The following is an 18822-nucleotide window of genomic DNA, read 5'->3' as shown; positions in this document are numbered from 1 at the left end:
GAGACTGGTCAAACTTGAAAATGGATCCATGGTTAGTTTTTGGGTTTTGTTGTTGCTCTTTGTGTTTGTTGTCAGCTTGACAGAAGCTAGGATCATCTGGGAAAAGGGTACCTCAGTTAAGAAAAAATGCTTCCTTTAGGTTGGCCTGTAGGCAACCCTGTAGGGTACACTCTCTTTATTAACAATTGATATGGGAGGGTCCATACTACTGTGGGTGGTGCCAACCCTGAGCAAGTGGTCCTGGGTGCTGTAAGAGACTAAGGAAAGCCAGCCAGTAGGCAGCACTCCTTCGGGATCTCTGCTTTCTTACCTCCAGGTTCTTGCCTTGGCTTCCCTCAAAGATGGGCTGTGTTCGGGTGAAATAAAACAAACTCCAAGTTACTTTAGGTCATGGTCTTTACCACAGTAATAAAAGCTAAATAGGAGAGAAATGCCTACAGGAGGGGACCAAAGTAGAGACAAAGACACCTGTTTAGAAGTTCTGCAGCTCTTTTAACGGCAGCGTCTTTAATAAAGGTGATGACATAAGAAATTGGGAGAAGTGGGGCACCCAGAAACTGGAATCTAAGAGAACGGATGACAAAAAGGCGTCTGCTTGAAACAGAGACCGTGGAAAACAGAAGGAAGAAAATACACTTAATTTGCTCCTGGACGCGAACCGCCCCTTCTCTTTGAATGCTCTATATTATAAGAGACAGCAGTTTAGAAGTGAGGTCCGCCCACTGAAATCCGGGAACTTTTATTTAAAGCGGGAGGGCGTCAGCGGAGGTTGCAACGATGAACACAGGTACTTCCGGTTGCTACGGAAGTGGGACTTCGTACTCTTCCAAGCTCCTCCCTCAGCGGCCGGGCAGAGTGACAGGATGGCCAGGCGGACGGCGCCGCTGCTGCTGCTAACCTTGGCAGTGGGACTCGCAGGGAGTTCCCAGGGCGACCGCGAGCCGGTGTACCGCGACTGCGTGCTGCGGTGCGAGGAACGGAACTGTTCGGGGGACGCACTGAAGCACTTCCGCTCCCGCCAGCCAATCTACATGAGCCTAGCTGGTAAGCCCCACCCACTCGTGTAAGCCCCGCCCGTTGTCTTTAGCCCCTCCTACTATGCCCTCCTGTTCTGCAAATCAGAACCTCAGTTTCCCTCTGCGGTCTCTTATGAGTGTTAATGTCTGGAGCCTCCTGAATGTCTGGGGGGTGGAGGGGGGCGGGGGGCAGGTATTGCATAAGACTGTCCCACCTTTTTAGAGGCTTCATTTTATTTATTCAGACCACTACTTGTTAAATATAAAGTAGAAGACCTGAAATAACCCAGGAGTCAGGCCAGGATCCTGCCCTTCCGGGCTTACAGTCCCCAAGCAGGTGACTATTAGCCTTCTCCAAGACAGAATGGTTTGAGACCTAATGGACCCATAGATTCAGCACTATACGCATTTGGAAGTGAAAGAGATGCTTCAGTGGGTGGAGACAGGGACAACCAGGGAACAATTTAAACAGGATGGAATTGATGCCAATGAACAATATATTGAGCACAAATGTTTGACAGCAGGTCAGTTGGCTTTCACCACAATCCTGTCAGATACTTTCCCTAATCCACTTTAAAGAAGGGAACACTCAGAGAGATTAAGTACCTTGCCCAAGGTCACACAGTCTGTAAAGGGGGAAAGGATCGTTCCCAGTTCTAGCCTGTTTGACCAACAGCTCATCCTCCTTACTACCCCCTTTCCATCCCAGACAGAGGCAACAGAGAGCTTGGAGGTCCTAGGAGGATTTGGGTACAGGCAGCACCTTGGTTTACCCGGAGAGCAGGGAGCAGGAAGATTAGTGGCAGTGAGGGAACAAAGGCAGCTGGGAACATAAGGAGTCAGGTGAAAGGTCTGAGCTTGATTTTCACAGGAGGTAGGAAGGCATCAACGACTCGTCCCTGGGTTCAGAATGGACAAACATGAATCCAGGTCTCCAAGAGGGACCTGTCAAATGCCGAGAGCTTGGGCTCTCGCTGCTATAATATTCTCTCTCTCTCTCTCTCTCTCTCTCTCTCTCTCTCTCTCTCTCTCTCTCCCTCCCTCCCTCCCTCCCTCCCTCCCCCCCTCTGTGTGTGTGTGTGTGTGTGTGTGTGTGTGTGTGTGTGCACCCACCCTTTCTTCTCTGTCCAGCTGGGAAGTAAGATCTTGAGATTCCCTCTGGTTCTGTCCAGCCTTCAGGTCCTCTTGGCCTCCATTCATGCCTGGGCTCCACCGTGCGGCTTATGCCTCCCTCAGCCAGGACTTGTCTGTAGGTCCTGTTTGTTTGTTTCAGGCTGGACTTGTCGGGACGACTGCAAGTATGAGTGTATGTGGCTCACTGTTGGTCTCTATCTTCAGGAGGGCTACAGAGTGCCTCAGTTCCATGGCAAGGTGAGTCGGAGGGAGGCTCAGGGAAGGAACATGGCGGTCCTTCAGCCCGAATTGGTCCAGGCTGTCCCAGCAGTCTGAGGCCAGGTGTCCCAGGGAGGGAGAGATAGGACAGGAACTTGTGCTTAGAATCTCTTGCTTTCGGTTGGGGATTTAGCTCAGTGGTAGAGCGCTTACCTAGGAAGCGCAAGGCCCTGGGTTCGGTCCCCAGCTCCGGAAAAAAAAAAAAAAAGAACCAAAAAAAAAAAAAAAAAAAAAAAGAATCTCTTGCTTTCCCATGGTGCTAATGTGTCTGTCCTGCTTCTGAATTTGGAGGAATAAGGGCTGTGTCTCCAGCCAAGCATGGTAGTCCACACCTTTAATACCAGCACTTGGGAGGCAGAGACAGGTGGCTCTCTCAATGAACTTGAGGCCCACCTAGTCAGTGTAGCCAAGGCTTCAGAGTGGGCCCCTCTCTACAAAAAACAAAGACACACATAGAAAGATCTGTGTCCCCCTGCAGTAGTGCTGAGGTTCTCAGGGCTGGTGGAAATACCCACTGGTCCTAACTAAGGTGTTTCTCCCCCTGCTTCTCCAATGAGAGTCTAGACCACCAGAAATACCCATCAGACTTCCCAGCCGCTTCGTGCCCTTCGACCCACTATTACCTCACTTTGGCCTGTGGCAGGAACTGGTCACCCTAGTTTACCACAAAGCAATCAGGCACCCCGAGAACGATGGCAATCAATTGAGGAGGGATGGGACCCAGACCTGGATAGCACGTCTGTATGGTTTCACCTCGTGTATCTGCTGTCCCCAGAGCCAGGCTCCCATGCCAGTGCATGCCAGCCAGGGAAAGACTCTCATCTTAACCAGGGACTTCTGGAGAGACACTCATTGACTTGAGAGAACTTGAAATCCTGAGCTGAGGAACCAGCTGGAGTGCCATTAATGCAGCCATCATGAAAAGGTGGACCGAGCTGGTTAGGGGCTGCCTCTCCTCACCCTCCTCCCTGTGCTCCCTTTTCAGTGGCCCTTCTCCCGGTTCCTGTTCATCCAAGAGCCAGCTTCTGCCCTGGCCTCGCTCCTCAATGGCCTGGCCAGCCTGGTGATGCTCTGTCGCTATCGCGCCTCCGTGCCAGCCTCCTCCCCCATGTACCACACCTGCATGGCCTTCGCTTGGGTAGGTAGCCTGGCAGGACACTCTGTACCCTGCTCTGAGCAGAGGAGCTCTTACATCCCCGGTCCTGGGCTTCTAGCAACCAGTTTCTCTCTTTTCCACAGCTAAAGTGTGTGGTAGTCAGACATGGCAAAAATGAACGGTGCAGCAGTAGGCTTAGTAGAGAGCCAGAGCAGTGTTCTCAGGAGGAGGGAGGACAAAGTCACTCTTGTCCTAAGTGAGGAAGCTACAAAGAGACTCCATGGGGTGGTTTACTAACAGTGATGGGAAGTGGATAGTAGAGAGCCTGTAGGTCTTTCCAAGACCCCTCTGGAGGATTAATGTGGCTTTTGTCCTGGCCCAGGGTTCTTATAAGAGCTCAGCCTAGTCCTGTGTCTGTCCTCAGAGAACCCAAGTGAGTCCAGCTGAGTAGGAAAGACCGCCTAGCCTCACCAGTGTGGCTGGTCTGAGGAACTAGAATCCATGGCCTCGGAACCATGGAAGAAATGTGGTCTTGGGTCCAGACAGGCACCTTGTGACAGGAAAGGGGGTGCAGCGGATGTCTGTCAGAGCTTCTATGATAGGCCATAAGGGAGAAAATCCCACTCACTCCCCTTCCTGCTGTAAGAGCCTCCATTCATGTCCATTGGGAACCTGCTGTGTGATAAGCACTTTGCTGGGTGCTGGAGGCCCCCAAACATGTAAAAACACAGTTCCTTGCCCTCTGGTACTAATTTCACAAATCCCCGATTAGATGTCAAAGTACAACCTTGAAGAAAGCCCAGTGGAGGGAGGAGCTGTAGGGCACGTGATGGGGATGGGCCTACAGGGCAACAGAGGAAGGCCTCCCTGACGTGAGACAGCTGTGAGGAGTTGAGGGTGTCAGGGTAAATACAAGAAGAACGGGACTCTTCTAGACAAAACCAGAAAGTGTGAAGACAGCAGAGGATAAGGGCATCTGTTGGCCAAAAAGGTCAAGAACCACAGGACAAGCAAGAGAGAAGGCCACTCCTGGTCTAGTGGTTGGAGGACTCTGACCATAGCTAATGGCACAGTGTGTGCTGAGATGCACACAGGCTGACCTGACAAAGGGACGAACATGGAAGGAGGTGTTGGGCCTAGTACTTGCCCTTCAGTGATTATAACTGTCAAAGGCTATGGAATAACAGCGAAAAAAAAGAGAAGGAAAAAATTACGAATTTGGAACAGTTGGGCAGAATGACCATGATGCAATCCCAGCACTCAGGAGGCTGAGACAGGAGGACTTGAAGTCTGAGTTCACCATAAGTTGCACAGTTGATACCTTATCTTAATTTTGGCGGTGGAGGGGGGAGCAGGCTTGGTGACTCTCATCTTTCATCTCAGCACTCAGGGTGCAGAGACAAGAGGATCTCTGTGAGTTCAAGTCTAACCTAGTCTATTACACGGAGAATCTCTGCTTCAAAAAAACGAAGACAAATTTAAGTTTGAAAACAGTAGTTATGGCTGGATGTGGTGACTCATGTCTGCAATGCCAGAGCCCAAAGCTATCCTGGGCTACATAGTACATTCTATAACAGTAAGTGCCACTGAGGAAGGGCCACATGCCACATGCATGTGGTGCCAGGCTTGTCCTCAGCCCTTGACCAGCATGTGCTGTGGGATCCTCATCGTGTACCTGTGCTCTCTGAGTAAGACTCAGACACACAGGACTTTAGCCCCAGATAACAGCTAACAAAGCAGCATGTAGAGGAGACGGGGCTAGCCTCTAGCACCACACCACTGGGCTCCGGGGCCTGAATGCTCCCTGGGATGAGCACTGGCTGAGCATTTGCTAGGGGCAGAATCATATTTTGCATTTGTGTAGCTGGGAATTCCAGTGCAAATCCTGTGCAAAGGCCCAGTCAGCCTGGGAAGCAGGTCCTAGACACACTGGGAAGCTAAGCAAAACCTAAGAGTTAGAAAGTAGGGCAGGTCTTCTGGTAGGGGGCAGATGCTAAGGTTACTGGGGCCCTTTCTTGCCCTTATGACGTATTCGAGAGACACAGGGGCACAGAGTCCACTGGTTGAATGAGTTAGTTTTTGTTCCTGCTGAGATGGGAGGGGTCTCATTATTTAGCCCAGGATGGCCCTTAAGGTTCACTCTTCCTGCCTCTGGACCCCTGGGCTTTGCTGTAGTAGGCAGGCCCCACAACATGTACTCTAGGCTGGATTTCACACTTGCCATTGAGCCTTGTGTTTCTGCCTGGAGGGTGTGGCAGTGGACTTTATCCTGGGCCGGGTCTTCTGGCACAAGCGTGACTCTCATGTGTGCTGGGCTGTGGATGGAAGGGCCCCTTGCCAACTTGAGGTTCTGCCGTGGGGGAGCGGGGGGAAGCAGGGCTGTCTCTTCTCTGATAACTCTATCCCTTAGTGGAGTCTGTGAAACTTCAGCAGAAGAGGGTGGCCCCTGCCTTGCCGTCTAGACCTAGGTTTGGCCTGAACAGGTAGAGTTCTACATGCTGTGGCCCTTTGAATTTATGGGGGGCTGGCCCTCTGCCAAAGCTAGGAGGCCAAACCAATTCATTTCCTACCTTTATCTAGCAGGGGAAGGGCCTCAGATATAGATGGGAGATGATTTGCTAGGCACTGATCGGCCCTCCTCTCTGGAGGGAAGGAGAAGAGAAGAGGTAGGCTGAAACTCTAGGGGAATAATGGCTAGCCTTCAGGAAGGACTTCCCAAGTGTCAGACAAAAATCTAGTGAAACAAACAATGTTAGGAAGCAAGAAATCTTTTAAAAATGTTGATGGATTGGTTTGTGCATCTAGGTACACAGTGAATGCTCACGCCATGACTTGTGTATGGTTAGACTGTAAAATTATTATTAGCTTATTGACTCTCTCTTATCATGAAGGCCAGTCAGGTTTGGCACAAGTACCTTCACCCAAAATGTCTCACTAGCCCAGGAGTTCTCCTTTGATGATGGGGGGAAAAAGCCCCACCTCCCCTTGGAGGGAACCCAAGGCAGTCTTGCCCGGCTTGACTGTGGCCCCTGTGGCCCCAGGAGGGGACAGGATGGCAACAGACATCATATTTAACATTCTGCCTCCCCCACTTCTGAGACACCAAGCTATTTAAAGATCCACTTGTCCCCACCGTGATGGTGTCAATGACAGCCCCGAGCACTGGGGCTTAACACTGGGGTCAAATTCCTGACAGATCTGGCTCACTTGGCATCCAAGCAGTTTCGTGGCTGTGATATTTTCGTCTGTTTTTGTATTTGCCAGCAAACTAAAACAGCCCCCTGACTCCCTCCACCCACCTCCTGTCCCCTCACCCCAACAACGCTGTCACCCCGGGGCCCCATGTCCCCCATTCTCATTGTTTACACACAGTTCTCACCTCCCCTGTTGGTCCCTCCCACCACACTGGGCACAACCAAGGAGGAGCGTAGAACAGTTGTGTATGTGTGGGGTTTCCCCTCCCTTCCCTGTCCATCTGTCCTCTGTTTGTGTCTGACTACAAGCTCTGAGGGGAACCAGCACCTGCTGAGACCATACTGACGGGGCAGTGGCTTGGGAGCTCGAAAATGGTCTCTTCCCATAGTCTGCACCGTGGGAGCTGGGGCCCTAGAGCCCCATGCTTTAATCTGGAATTTGGTGGCCCTTGAGGATGAAGGGACATGGGGGTGGCCTGGTGGACATGATGAAGAAAACAGAGGTTCATGGGTCACCTGTGTACCAGGTGGCAGCAGTAAAAACCACAGGTAGTGGGAAAATGAGGCCGAACAGGTAAATACATTGCCTGAGGACAGGACACACAGGAAATGCTGTGCTGTGCTTAGAGCATTAAAGCCCCAGGTTTGGGTCCAGGGCCTGCTTTCTCAGCAATACTTTGAGTGCGAGGAAAGTATCAGAAAGACCCCACTGTTCATGGGATACTCCCTAAGAGAGAGGGACATCCCAGGGGTGTAGAGTACAGGCTTCAGCTAGGACTCAGTGCGTAGAAGGCCCCTGCAGATAAGGAACCAAGCAGCCCCCACCTGTCTGTGGCACTCAGGCCTGGCCCAGAGCACCTCTGCCCTCTTCTTCCAGTGTTCCAACTGCCACTTAGATCAGCCCTCTTGTCACCTCCCCCTTCCTGCTGTGGGTGACAAGGACTCCTGGCTGGCTGCCAGTGCCTGCTGCCTTCCTCTCCTCCCTCCCACACAGGTTCCAGGGCCACTGTCCTCCCTAAGATATCCCTGCACCTGGTCTGCCTGATCCTTGTGATCACTTGGTCCCTGTCTCCAGCCTAGGGTCACCCCTCTCCCCACACTGACTCATGTCAGATCTCACTACAGGCCTTGCGAGGGAGGGGGTGAGGGCCACTCAGGCCTGTCCCAGCTGAAGAGAGAGAGCTTAGACTTGTTCTGAACTTAAAGGTCATAACCCGTGTTCCAAGTCAGGTTTGGCCACTCATCCTCAATAAACCAATTTAAAAAGCCAGACTAATAGTGGCGAACCACAAAAGGAGATATATTTCGTGTGGAGTGGCCACATTGGGAAGTCTGCTTATTGAGAATGAGTGGCTGAAGCTGGCGTGGGACACAGACTATGACCTCCCCTCTGAGGAGCACAACCAGGTACCCTCAGGAAATGTAAAGCCACCTTTCCAAGCCTGAGGGAAGGACCAGAAGAAGCCTACCCACCATGGGGTGCACCTCAGAGCCTCCCAAAGGCTTCAGAGGCCATTCTTCAGGTAGCCTTCGCTAAGTAGAAGGCACTGTGAGGGACTCGCTGGCAGAGACAAGCCAGGCTCAGCAGTGGGTGGGAACAGAGAGCTCCCAGAGCCACAGCCCAGCATCAGAAGCCCCACCTTTCCTCCACTCTGCCCTCTGTGTTACCCGGGGCTCTTAGCAGTCTCAGGAGCTCGGCTATGTCTCATCCTTCTACCATGGGACCCTACAGACTGGCTTCCTGACCTGTCCCTGTGTCCCCCCCTGACTGGCCACTAGTCGTGGTACTTAAGTGGGCAGCTCCCACAGGCCTGTGCGGCAAGTGTCTCTGCCCAGTCTCCCAAGTATGACAGGCCAAGCCCGTCTCTTCCTTTTGTGACGAGCTGCCACCGATTTCTCAGCGTCTGGTTTGTGTTTCCACCCTAGCCTGCTCTTCTCTCCGTAACTGGGGCCTTTGCTGGGAACTCGGGTCTGGAAGAAAGCACCAGCATGGACTCCCACAATATGGTGCATCTGCAAGTCTCACACACTGCCCAGTTCTGGGAAGAGGGCCCCCGGCATTCCCCTGGGCCATTCTGCTATTCTGCCCCTGCTCCTCCCAGAACTCTAGAACAGCTACTGGCTCAGCGGGTTAGGCCAGCCTGGCCAGGAGGAAGCTGGGCTAGGTTGGCCACTGCCTTCCTCAGAGGCTAGACTCCAGTGGGATCAGCTTCATCTCCCTCCCGGGATTGCTATTCCACCTGACACACCCCAAGCTAGCTCAAGTCCCCCCACCCCACCCACCTCATTCCCGCCCCCAGAAGCTGAGGTCACAGGCTCCCACAGGCTGGGGTGGGGCTGTCATCACCTGGCAGTGCGGGAGGAGGCAGGGCCCTGGGGGCTGTTGTCTTAAAGATTGGGTAATTTGGGAACTTGAATCTGCCAGGACTGGTTCCGTGGCCAGGCCAGAACCTGTGGAAGCTGCAGCTCTTCTGGCCTGGGGGATTGGGTGGTAGTTTACAGTGGTGGGAAATCCTCCCGAGGGGACTGGGTTAGGTTGGAAGTGAGTCCTCTGCTGGCTCTTTCAGTGGACTCTCAGGGCATAGGAAACACTTTCTCTAGCAGAGCTCCACAGTCTCCTCCACCTCGGGCAGCATGCTGACCAGCCTCTCCTTCCTCAGGTGTCTCTCAATGCTTGGTTCTGGTCCACAGTCTTCCATACCAGGGACACTGACCTCACAGAGGTGAGCACCTCCCAGCCCCCTGCCTGGGACAGCCCCAGAGGAGCCCAGGAGAGGGCAAGGCAAGCTCCACAGAGTGAAGGCAGCTCCATCCGCAGAGCTTGCATCTCTGCAGAACCTGTCTCTGCCAGGCATCCCAAACCAGGCAGTGCATGGGGCCATACCTGGATCTTGCCAGGAGAGTTCTGTCTTTTGTCATTGGCTTTCTGACCTATAAGGCCACTGAGCTGAGGTGTTGGTGGGGGGGGCGCGGAGGGGATGAAGTCACTTTCCAGGGTTACCCAGCTACCATGATCACAATTGGAGTCCATGTCTGTCACATCCCAAATGACGTTTTGAGTCCCATGGTGTGCCCTTCTAACGAGGGCTCTCTCCACACCGTGCATGCTGAGTCGTTCTAAATGCTCTGTAACGTGGACACAGTGAGACAGCCATAGGCAGAGGGGTGAGAGATAGGGCTCCTGCTGACTGCAAGTTCAGGCTCTGTCCCTTCCCTGCCTCATGCCCTGGGGCTCCTCTGTGGGCCCTGGGCCACACTCTGCTCTCTCACCTGGCCCCATGGGCTCTCCCACCCTCAGAAGATGGACTACTTCTGTGCTTCAGCCGTCATCCTGCATTCTGTTTACCTGTGCTGTGTCAGGTGAGCGCCTGGGGCTAGGGCAGAGAGGGGACTGCACCTGGGTGGGGGAGGACACCTGAGAGAGGTGGACCTGGCTTCTCTGGGAGCTGTGGCCTTTGGTTTCTCTGAAACAGCCAGCTTGGTGGGAGAGGGAGAGGGCAGTGGCTTCTGAGAGCCCTCAACCCTCTGGGCTAGGAAACAGTTGAGGGGACACAGCTCCGAGGACAGCCAGCTGCTCTCTGAGCTGTTCTGGGTGGCTGGACAGGACCGTGGGACTGCAGCACCCGACCGTGGCCAGTGCCTTCGGTGCCCTGCTGCTGCTGCTGCTGACAGGACACATCTCCTACCTGAGCCTTGTCCATTTCGACTACGGCTACAATATGATGGCCAATGTGGCTATAGGTGAGCTCCCTCGGAGAGCCATGGCTGGGCAAGGGGGGGGGGTGGATTCTTGGGGGGGGTAGTTTCGATGGGAGGCTGGGGGTGGGGAGAGTCGGGGGGAAGGCAGCTCGAATCCAGGGGGAGATCCAGTGAGTACACCGCTCCTGTCCCTGCCCCCCAGGCCTGGTGAATCTGGCGTGGTGGCTGGTCTGGTGCCTACGGAACCACCGGCGCCTACCTCACACCCGCAGGTGTATGGTGGTGGTGGTGCTGCTGCAGGGGCTGTCCCTGCTGGAGCTGCTCGACTTCCCTCCCCTCTTCTGGGTGCTGGATGCTCATGCCATCTGGCACATCAGCACCATCCCCGTCCACACCCTCTTCTTCAGGTCAGTGCTCCGCCCAGCCTCAGGTTTTCCTTTCTCTGCCCTTCCTCGCCTGCTCCCCCTCCTACTTGCCTGCTGTCCCCCCACCGTCTGGGACGTTCTCTGACCTGGGTGTCTGCCTCAGAGGGCTCATCTCTCCACCCACAGATTTCTGGAAGACGACAGCCTATACCTACTGAAGGAATCTGAAGCTATGTTCAAGCTGGACTAGAGAGGCCAGGAGGGAGTGGCTCTGCCTCATCCCCGAGGCTTTTCCCTTCTCCCCCTGAGAGGAATGGTTTTTCTCCTTTTAGCTTCTTGAACTTGACCATGTGAGGTTTGGACCTGAAAGCCTGTAGCTACCTGGCCATTGCTGGCCCTCACGTGGAACCTGTCTTGGGAGCTGCTACCTCATGTCTGGGACAGGGAAGAGGCAGCTATCCCGTACCTGGGGCTAAACTGAGACCGTGTTTTGAGGTCTACAGAGAGGACTGCTTTTGTGTCCTCAACCTCCACCCCCCTTTCCACCTCACTCGTCCCCATAGCACCACCCTGCGTACCTCCACTTGCCCCCAAAACCACACCCGCAGGCCTTTGGGTACACTGGGATCTCTTTTTGTCAGGGCACCACTAGGTGGCACTGGATGCCTGCTCCTCAGCTGCCCAAGTTTCTCTCTGGGTCTGAGGAACTGGGCTGCTGCGGGGAGGACTAAGGGTTTCTGCCCTGCCTCCTACAACCTGTAAGTCTCGACTTCAGGGCCAGGACCCTAGAAAGCTCAGGATGAGAACCCAGTCTGCTGTTCTGGTTGGGAGTGGGCACATTGACACATAGAGGGATATGGGCCAAGCCAGGAGCAGGTGACCAGATAGTCAGTGAGCTGGAGGATTGTGGGCCTTCACTTAGAGTGTACAGCGTGGGTGTGTGTTCAGGGGGCGGGTGGTTTGGGGAAGGTATGTGTAAGAGACGAACATGCACGGAACACGCTGGTAGGAGGCTGAAGCAGAACAGGGGGATCAAGTCATCATCAACAGTCACTTGAGCTCCAAGTCGGCCCCAGGCCCCAAGGCCATCCTGCTGCTAGTATCTGCACATGACTTTGGGATGCTGGGTGTGGGTGTGGGTGCCTGCCCGTGCCCCTTTGTACCCCACATAAAGCACACACCTCCCCCCACATGTCTTGAGAGCACCTTGAGAACTAGCCCCTGGAAGGCAGAGAGAGGGGAAGAGTGCCCCGCCTGCTATTCCTTTATCTTGGGATGGTGGATCTCCCACCTCAGTTCCCTACTATAGAACTTTGTCAGAGCCGGACTCTCCCGGGGCAATCTCAGGGCAAGCAGAACCCATCCAGCCTGCATCCTGCACCAGCCCCGTCAGGAAGGCTGTCTGCCCCTGCCCTCTGCCCCCCTTTGTGGGGGAGGACAGCCATGCCAGGGATCTAGCTCAGGTACTTGGGCAGCCTATTAGGGTTTTTGGTTTTGTTGTTTTATACTAAAAACAATTTTAAGGCCAGAGGCAGGAAAGGACAGACTTAATAAAGTAATTCCTGGCCTCACGCGCCCTGACTCTGCTCCTCTCTGTGTATAAGGTGGGCTGGAGGGAAGGAGGCATCACTGGCCAATGGCTGATCTCTACCTGGGCATGTGAGAGTGAGGGTGGTAGGGACCAGGCATGGAGCCAAGTAGAGCCCAAGGCCAGCGGAGGGCCAGGGCCGGGGTTGGGGCCGGGGTTGGGGCTGGGGCTGGGGCTGGCACTGACTCTTGCCTTCTTGGGTCTCAGCCTGTATTTGCGTCTGGACCTTAACACCTTCCACCTCTTCACTTCAGCCCTTGGATCTCCAGCCCTGACTCTTATTCAGGCTCTCCGAGCTTCACCTGGGGGCAAGCTGGTGGCACCCGCTACCCAGCTGAGGCTGGGTGACTAGCCTCGAGAACCACACAAGCGCCTGGCACGTGCCGTGTGGCCTTCCTGGGGAGGGGAGAATGGGTGGCACAGAAAGCAGCCTTCACGAAGGCTTCTAGGGCAAAAAGAAAAAGCTAGGATTGGTTCCTTCTAAGCCTCGGAGACCTTTTCCTATTCCTTGTGTCTAGGAGAGTCACAAACAGCACAGACATAGCAGGGGACTGTTACTTTATTAGGTGCCACTTCGGGTGATAAGGAGTTAGGGAGGCAAATGGAGCCTCACACCTGCACCTCTATCTTCTGGGCCCAGGCAAAGAAGATACCCTTGACGTCATCCACACCCGTGCGGAGGTGGGCAGGCATGATGTAGGTGCGAAGGTCTCGGACCTCATAACCACTACAGACCAGGGCCTCCCTCACCTCCTCCTCTGACACTGGAACCACAGATAGCCTGGCCTCCCCAGCAAGGTACCACGACTCCTCCAGGGCCCCGATGAGAAGGAGATGACCCCCGGGCCTCAGCAGCGTCGTGATATGATACAAAGCCTGCCGGAAGCTTGGGAGATCCGGGCTCACAGCCTCCAGGCAGAAGGCAGAGACCAAGGCGTCAGCAGGCAGGGGTGCCAGGCCCGAAGCTCCCAGGGGCTGGGGCTTGTGCACATCAATGGGCAAGACTCGCTTCACCCTCGCTCGGAGCTGGCGTTCTTTCTCCTGCCAGGACTCTCTGTACAGGGGGCACAAGGCGGGGCTCAGGACTACCCCAGAGGCTCAGTCCTCCTCCGCCCTCCAGCACCCGCCCACCACTCCGTGTGAAGCTCCCAGCCCAGTTCTCACCCCTTGTCCTCGATGAGGCAGACATGCTGGCTATACACACTCCAGTCGAAGGCTCCTGGTTCCTCTCGCAGCCAGAGTCCCAGCTCCTGCCGGTTGACCTCCAAGAAGTCTGTCATGGTGATGTCCTCGAAGTGGGCACAGGCGCTGAGCAGCTGGTATATGGTGGGGCCTGAGCCGATGTCAATGAGGACCTGTCCAGACACCTCACCTGGTAGAGCAGAGGAGGGGATATCAGGGGGTTCCTGCCTCAGCCACCCCTCTCCCTCGTGTCCTCCCCAGCACTTGTGCTGACAGGGCTCCTCTGACTCGGGTTCCAGCACTCAGAAACTAGCTCTAGTTACAATTTAGTGGGGGAGATCCCTTGACATCAAGGATGGAGCCTCTCTCTTTGCAGTCTCCAACCCCTCTCCCTCTCCCTCTCCCTCTCCCTCTCCCTCTCCCTCTCCCTCTCCCTCTCCCTCTCCCTCTCCCTCTCCCTCTCCCTCTCCCTCTCCCTCTCCCTCTCCCTCTCCCTCTCCCGGTCCCATCTGTCTCTCAACTTTAAGCATCCTCCCCTGGAAAGAAAAGAACCTTAAGTTGTCTAGTCAGTCTTCCAATTCCGGGCCTCAACTACTTGTCCTCCAAGCCTCCGCATCCCTAGTAGCCAAGACTATCGTCCGCTCCTGTTTGTGCCGGCTACACACCTATAGTTCTGCTTTTTGGTTCCCCATTTGGTGCACACTCTTGTTTCTCTCTCCCCGTTTCATTTCCCTATGACTTCTGCTCTCTCGTGCCTCTGTTTCCAGTGCTCACCGGTGGCAAAGACTTGTGCCATGCAGCGAAGCTTCCAAGGCCCCACACCATCAGGGTTGCTCAGGTCCCCACGAGGAGGCGCGTAGTTGTTGCGGAGGTAGGCACGGGGCTCAAAGCGCTGGTAAGCCAAGGCGACCTCTGCCTGGCCAGGGTCGGAGTCAGAGTCCATCCCTGCAGTGTGCTTCGGGTCTGAGCCACGGTCCATGCTCCTGTTGAGGCCGCCTATCTCCGCTAACCTCCCCATCCCTTTATCTACTACTGGGTCCCCTCCCCCCCGCCCAGACCCCTCCATCACAGGGGTGGGTGGCTGCTGAGGGATGAGGCGCCCGAGGCCGCCACATCTCTGTCACCCCATCCATCTCAGTTAGTGTCTGAGCGCCGGACGGACGCGCGGGGGCGGGGAGGGGGGAGATGTGGAGGGCGCCCTTTAGAACATCGCTCCTGCCCCACTCCTGCTTTACTCTTGCTTGACAACCCTCCACCTTTATGGGCTCTTGATCGCTCCAGTGCTGCTCTGCTCCCCCAGCCTCAGTTCCAGTGGCCCCCTGACTCCTCTCCAGCCTCCCACAGACTCCGTCCAGCGTCCAGCATCCCATCCCTTCTCTTTCCCAAGGTCTGAGCTAGCTCATGTTCCCAGTCCCAGCATCCTTCCCGGCCTCCTCCCCTCTCTCGGGGTACCCTTTACAAACTCCCCTTCTTTATCATGCCATCCCCACCTCCAGACCTCTACCCCGTCTCTATCCTCCTTCAGAAAGGACACTCTGTTCTGGCCTCTGTCTTGGTGGCCCTGGGTACTGAGCAGGTCTCTGCCCCGAGCATTTGATGGCAGCAGAGATACAGGTGAGTGGGGTCTAATGCTTTTAGCAAGCAGAACATCCGGGCATCCCCTGTGGGGCCCTGGGGCTATGCGCTGCTTATCTGAGGTCCGGCAAGCATGGTTAGTTCAGGATGTTCCTACCAGGTCAGGGACACCGGACTCGTGTAAGAACAGAGAGTGCAGAACACATTCTTGGTACTGCCACAGCCACTACAGAGGCAGCGCATGCGCACTTTTTGGTTTTTCACAGGTAGAGGACCCTGCCATCCTTCACCCCCCACCCCTCAGTCAACAATCCTGTCCCCACTGGGGAGTTGGCAGGGCCTGGCCTTCAGGTCCCGCTTGGTGCTCTAGGTGCCTGGCACATAATGTGCTTGTCTTCCCGCCCATGTACTAGGGCAAACCGGGCTGGAGAGGTGGCTCAGTGGTTAAGAGCACTGAATGCTCTTCCAGAGGTCCTGAATTCAATTCCCAGCAAGCACATGGTGGCTCACAACCATCTGTAATGGGATCCGATGCCCTCTTCTAGTGTGTCTGAAGACAGTGACAGTGTACTCACATAAAATAAATAAACCAAAATGGCAAACCGCCCTGGCAACAGTGTCTTCAATCTTCCTGAAGCAGGAACCCTTTGAGCCCTCTGCCTTTCTGGGGTGGGTGGGTTACCAGCCCCTGCTAAGATAGTCCTGGTTTTCTATTCAGTTCTCCTTTGTGCCCCTTCCTTATCCTAAAGGCCAGACACCCAGGCTGGCACAGGAAGCATGACAACAGCTGCGGAGGTCACAGATAGGAACTTAAACCCTGTCCTCCCACCCAGGCCAGGGACAGTGGAACACCTGATGCCAGCCAAGATTTGATTCTGTCTGGATCTACAACTGACGGGTCTTAGGGTCACTGACCCCATCCACACCCCAAGGCACAGCCAAGGACAGCCCTGGTGCCAGCCCCTTCCATATTGTCCACAGATACCATTTAAACAAACCCTGATGCCAGCTGGCCTGCTGAACACTCCCCAGTGCCAGGAACTGGACACAGAAGCCAGGGCCGGGCAGTGGCACAGGAAGGGGGACCAGACAGTTACTCTGTTTACAACCCTGCCCCTGTACCCCACTCAGAAGCATGGAGTGTACCCTCTGGTTATGCCATATTTAATTCAAATGCTTGGCTGTTCCCAGAAGTTCATGGGAGACATTCATGCCCACCCCCAACCACAAAGAAAGAAAGAGAAAGAAAGAAAGAGAAAGAAAGAAAGGAAGAAAGAAAGAAAGAAAGAAGGAAAGAAAGGAAGGAAGGAAGGAAGGAAGGAAGGAAAGAAAGAAAGAAAGAAAGAGAAAGAAAGAAAGAAGGAAAGAAAGAAAGGAAGGAAGGAAAGAAAGAGAAAAGGAAGGAAGGAAGAGAGAGAGAGAGAGAGAGAGAGAGAGAGAGAGAGAAAGAACGATGCAAGCCTGGGACATGGCTGAGCGTTTATTGCAGTGCTAACAGAGGGTGCTGGGGGCCTGCCCTGCTTTCACCCTCTTTACATCCCCCTCCTTCCGGTCTCCAAGCATCCTTCCGGAGCATTCTACATCCTTCCTTCTCCTACTCCATCGCTGTAACCGCACAGGCGTGTTCCAGGGCCTCTCACGGGGCCTCTGGCTCTCAACAGAATCTCTTGTCCCTTCTTCTGGGGCTGAGGGTACTCAGCTCTCCACTCCTAGTGTCCACCATCCTTGTTCCCCTCCCTGTGGGGACCCAGGACACCTAGGCATCCTGGCCTCTGGCTCCCTCCTCCCATGGCCCGCACCTCTGGGCAAACTACAAAGCAGCCTTGGCCAGCAGCTCTCCCCCATCGTCCTAGGCAGGAAGTGCCCAGCCCAAGGCAGACACATCAGAGTCTGCATCGGTCGCAGTCATCTCAGCCTCTCTGAGCTTCCTGAGACATGGACCGAGACAGGGTACGCCGCAGGGGCCCAGGTTTGCTGACTGGCACCACCGGGGGAAGCTGCTTGGTGATCTCAGCCACGTCCTGGCGCTCCACGCACTGGCCGCCCAGGGCTGTCTCCAGGGCCAGCAGCTCCCGCAGCTGAATGGGGGTCTCCTCGCGTTCCTCCTTGGTGGCCCCCACCTTGGTAGGGGTGAAGATGGGTAGCGGCAGCACCCGCTGGTACGGCAGCTGGTATTCCTGCAGCCCACGGCCGAGGATACCCAGGCGCATCACCAGCCATGGCGAGCGCTGTACCACGGCCTGACACTGTCCCTGCCGGTGGTAGGTCTCATGCCTCTGTGTATCCTCCTCATGCAGGGAGCATCTGAAAGTGGAGAGATGAGGAGAATCAACTGAGAGCAGCTGCTCTCTGGTCTTGGGCTAAGTGGGGTCTCCCTGGGATGGCCAGGTCCCTGGAGCAGGGGAGGGGCCCCAGAAACTTCAGGGGCGTGTACTCTGCTATGTAGCAGGCATTTGGGGAGGGGGAGGCAGAATTCCAGATGATCCACACTCACCCCTCTTCCGGCCGGGTAGACAGAGTCAGGTCTTTCCACTCGGCCCAGAAGGCTTCCCTGCGCTCCTGGTTCTCCTCAGACACTTGACAGCTCAGCTCTGAAGTGGCCATTATTCCTTCTTGATCCCTCTGCTATGCCCTGCTCCTCCGGAGCCCTTTAAATAGCCCCCTTCTCCCCCCTCTCCCCCCTCTCCCCCCTCTCCAGGGGCTATTTTCAGCCCCTCTGGCGTCAGATGCTATAAGCAGAGCCAAGACTCACTGGTGGTGATGGGGCTCTGAATCCAGGGCGGGGGTTGGGGTACCCAAATTCTGATTGCTCTCAGGTCAGAGGTCAGCTTCCAAAGCCTGCGAGATGCTCTGCTGGGGGCCTGGGTCCTCAGAGTAGCACCTCCGGGTGTCTGGCATGCAGCAAACACCACCTCAGACCAGGCACGTGGGCAGCCTCGTGCCACCTTGGCACTGTCTTCTGCCTGCTCCCCCTTATTCAGGGAGGACAGCGGCTTGTCTGTAAACAGAACAGGAGAAGCAGGAACTGATGCCCCCCTCGCTCTGCCCCATCGTCTCCCCTTCCTGGGCTCAAGGGCACATACCATAGTGAGGTCCCTTGACCAGAAGGATCACGTAACCGAGTCTGTACAGAAAGCCTAGTTACTAACCAGCAGCACCGGGCAGGGGAGAGGACATTTTTGCCACACCCGACCCCTGGGTGTGGGCCCCCGTGTGCTTTCATTCCCAGAAGTGGTCTAAATACCACCAGTCAGGGTGAAGGAATCCGGAGTGGGAGAGGAGCTGCCCACATGGGGAGAAGCATGGTGAGACAGAAAGAGAGAAAGCGCACTGAGCAGGGTTAGGAGGCCCAGACCAGCCTCAAGCTGGCTCTACTTTATATAATCATGGAGCAGTGCCTGCCCCTTTCAGAGTCTCCCTTTATCTGCTTTTCTGGCCACAGGGGAATGAACCCTTGGACTGGGCAGCCCCACTGCCCTGTTACCTGGGAGGTGGGATTAGCTCTGTCTCATGAAGCAGAGGAAACAGATGTCATGAGATCGCCCAAGCATCCAGGGTGTAATTCATGGTACAAGAAGCTGGAGGCGAGGCTGGGGGAAGGGCAGGGGGCAGGAGGTGGGGGTGAGGAAGATAGGCGCTGCTGAGGCACTGAGGCACTGAGCAAAGGCCCTCGAGGCAGCAGCAACAGAGGCAGCAACTCCTAGGGACAGGAGAG

General features: G+C 55.2%; 3 protein-coding genes across 4 annotated transcripts; 1 reads left to right on the top strand and 2 right to left on the bottom strand.

Moving 5' to 3' along the window:
- Positions 1-333: 333 nt before the first annotated feature.
- On the top strand, positions 334-12336 carry Pgap3 (post-GPI attachment to proteins phospholipase 3). Of its 2 annotated transcripts, NM_001143895.1 has the most exons (8): positions 823-1044; positions 2290-2387; positions 3394-3546; positions 9359-9421; positions 9997-10058; positions 10303-10439; positions 10600-10804; positions 10949-12336. In NM_001143895.1, the coding sequence occupies exons 1-8, from the start codon at positions 864-866 to the stop codon at positions 11010-11012; spliced, it is 963 nt and encodes a 320-aa protein (NP_001137367.1). In that variant the 5' UTR covers positions 823-863; the 3' UTR covers positions 11013-12336. The 2 variants fall into 2 exon arrangements, with proteins under 2 accessions (XP_008766335.1, NP_001137367.1); XM_008768113.4 differs by lacking the exon at positions 3394-3546 and having other exon boundaries at positions 334-1044; positions 10949-12333.
- Positions 12337-12892: 556 nt separating this feature from the next.
- Positions 12893-14531, bottom strand: Pnmt (phenylethanolamine-N-methyltransferase). The gene is given in 3 exon segments (NM_031526.1): positions 12893-13404; positions 13515-13722; positions 14307-14531. Coding segments are annotated over 3 exon segments (858 nt in total). The 5' UTR covers positions 14512-14531; the 3' UTR covers positions 12893-12959.
- Positions 14532-16567: 2036 nt separating this feature from the next.
- On the bottom strand, positions 16568-17736 carry Tcap (titin-cap). Its single transcript, NM_001271277.1, has 2 exons — positions 17602-17736; positions 16568-17411 (listed from the first exon to the last, which is right to left on the bottom strand). Exons 1-2 carry the CDS (start codon positions 17709-17711, stop codon positions 17018-17020), a joined length of 504 nt encoding a protein of 167 aa, NP_001258206.1. The 5' UTR covers positions 17712-17736; the 3' UTR covers positions 16568-17017.
- Between the last annotated feature and the right edge of the window lie 1086 nt (positions 17737-18822).

The sequence above is a fragment of the Rattus norvegicus genome, chromosome 10 (genome assembly GCF_036323735.1).
Source record: "Rattus norvegicus strain BN/NHsdMcwi chromosome 10, GRCr8, whole genome shotgun sequence".
Taxonomy (NCBI): domain Eukaryota; kingdom Metazoa; phylum Chordata; class Mammalia; order Rodentia; family Muridae; genus Rattus; species Rattus norvegicus.
The sequence above is the reverse complement of the archived record's forward strand: the minus strand, read 5'-3'. Positions and strand labels throughout refer to the sequence as shown.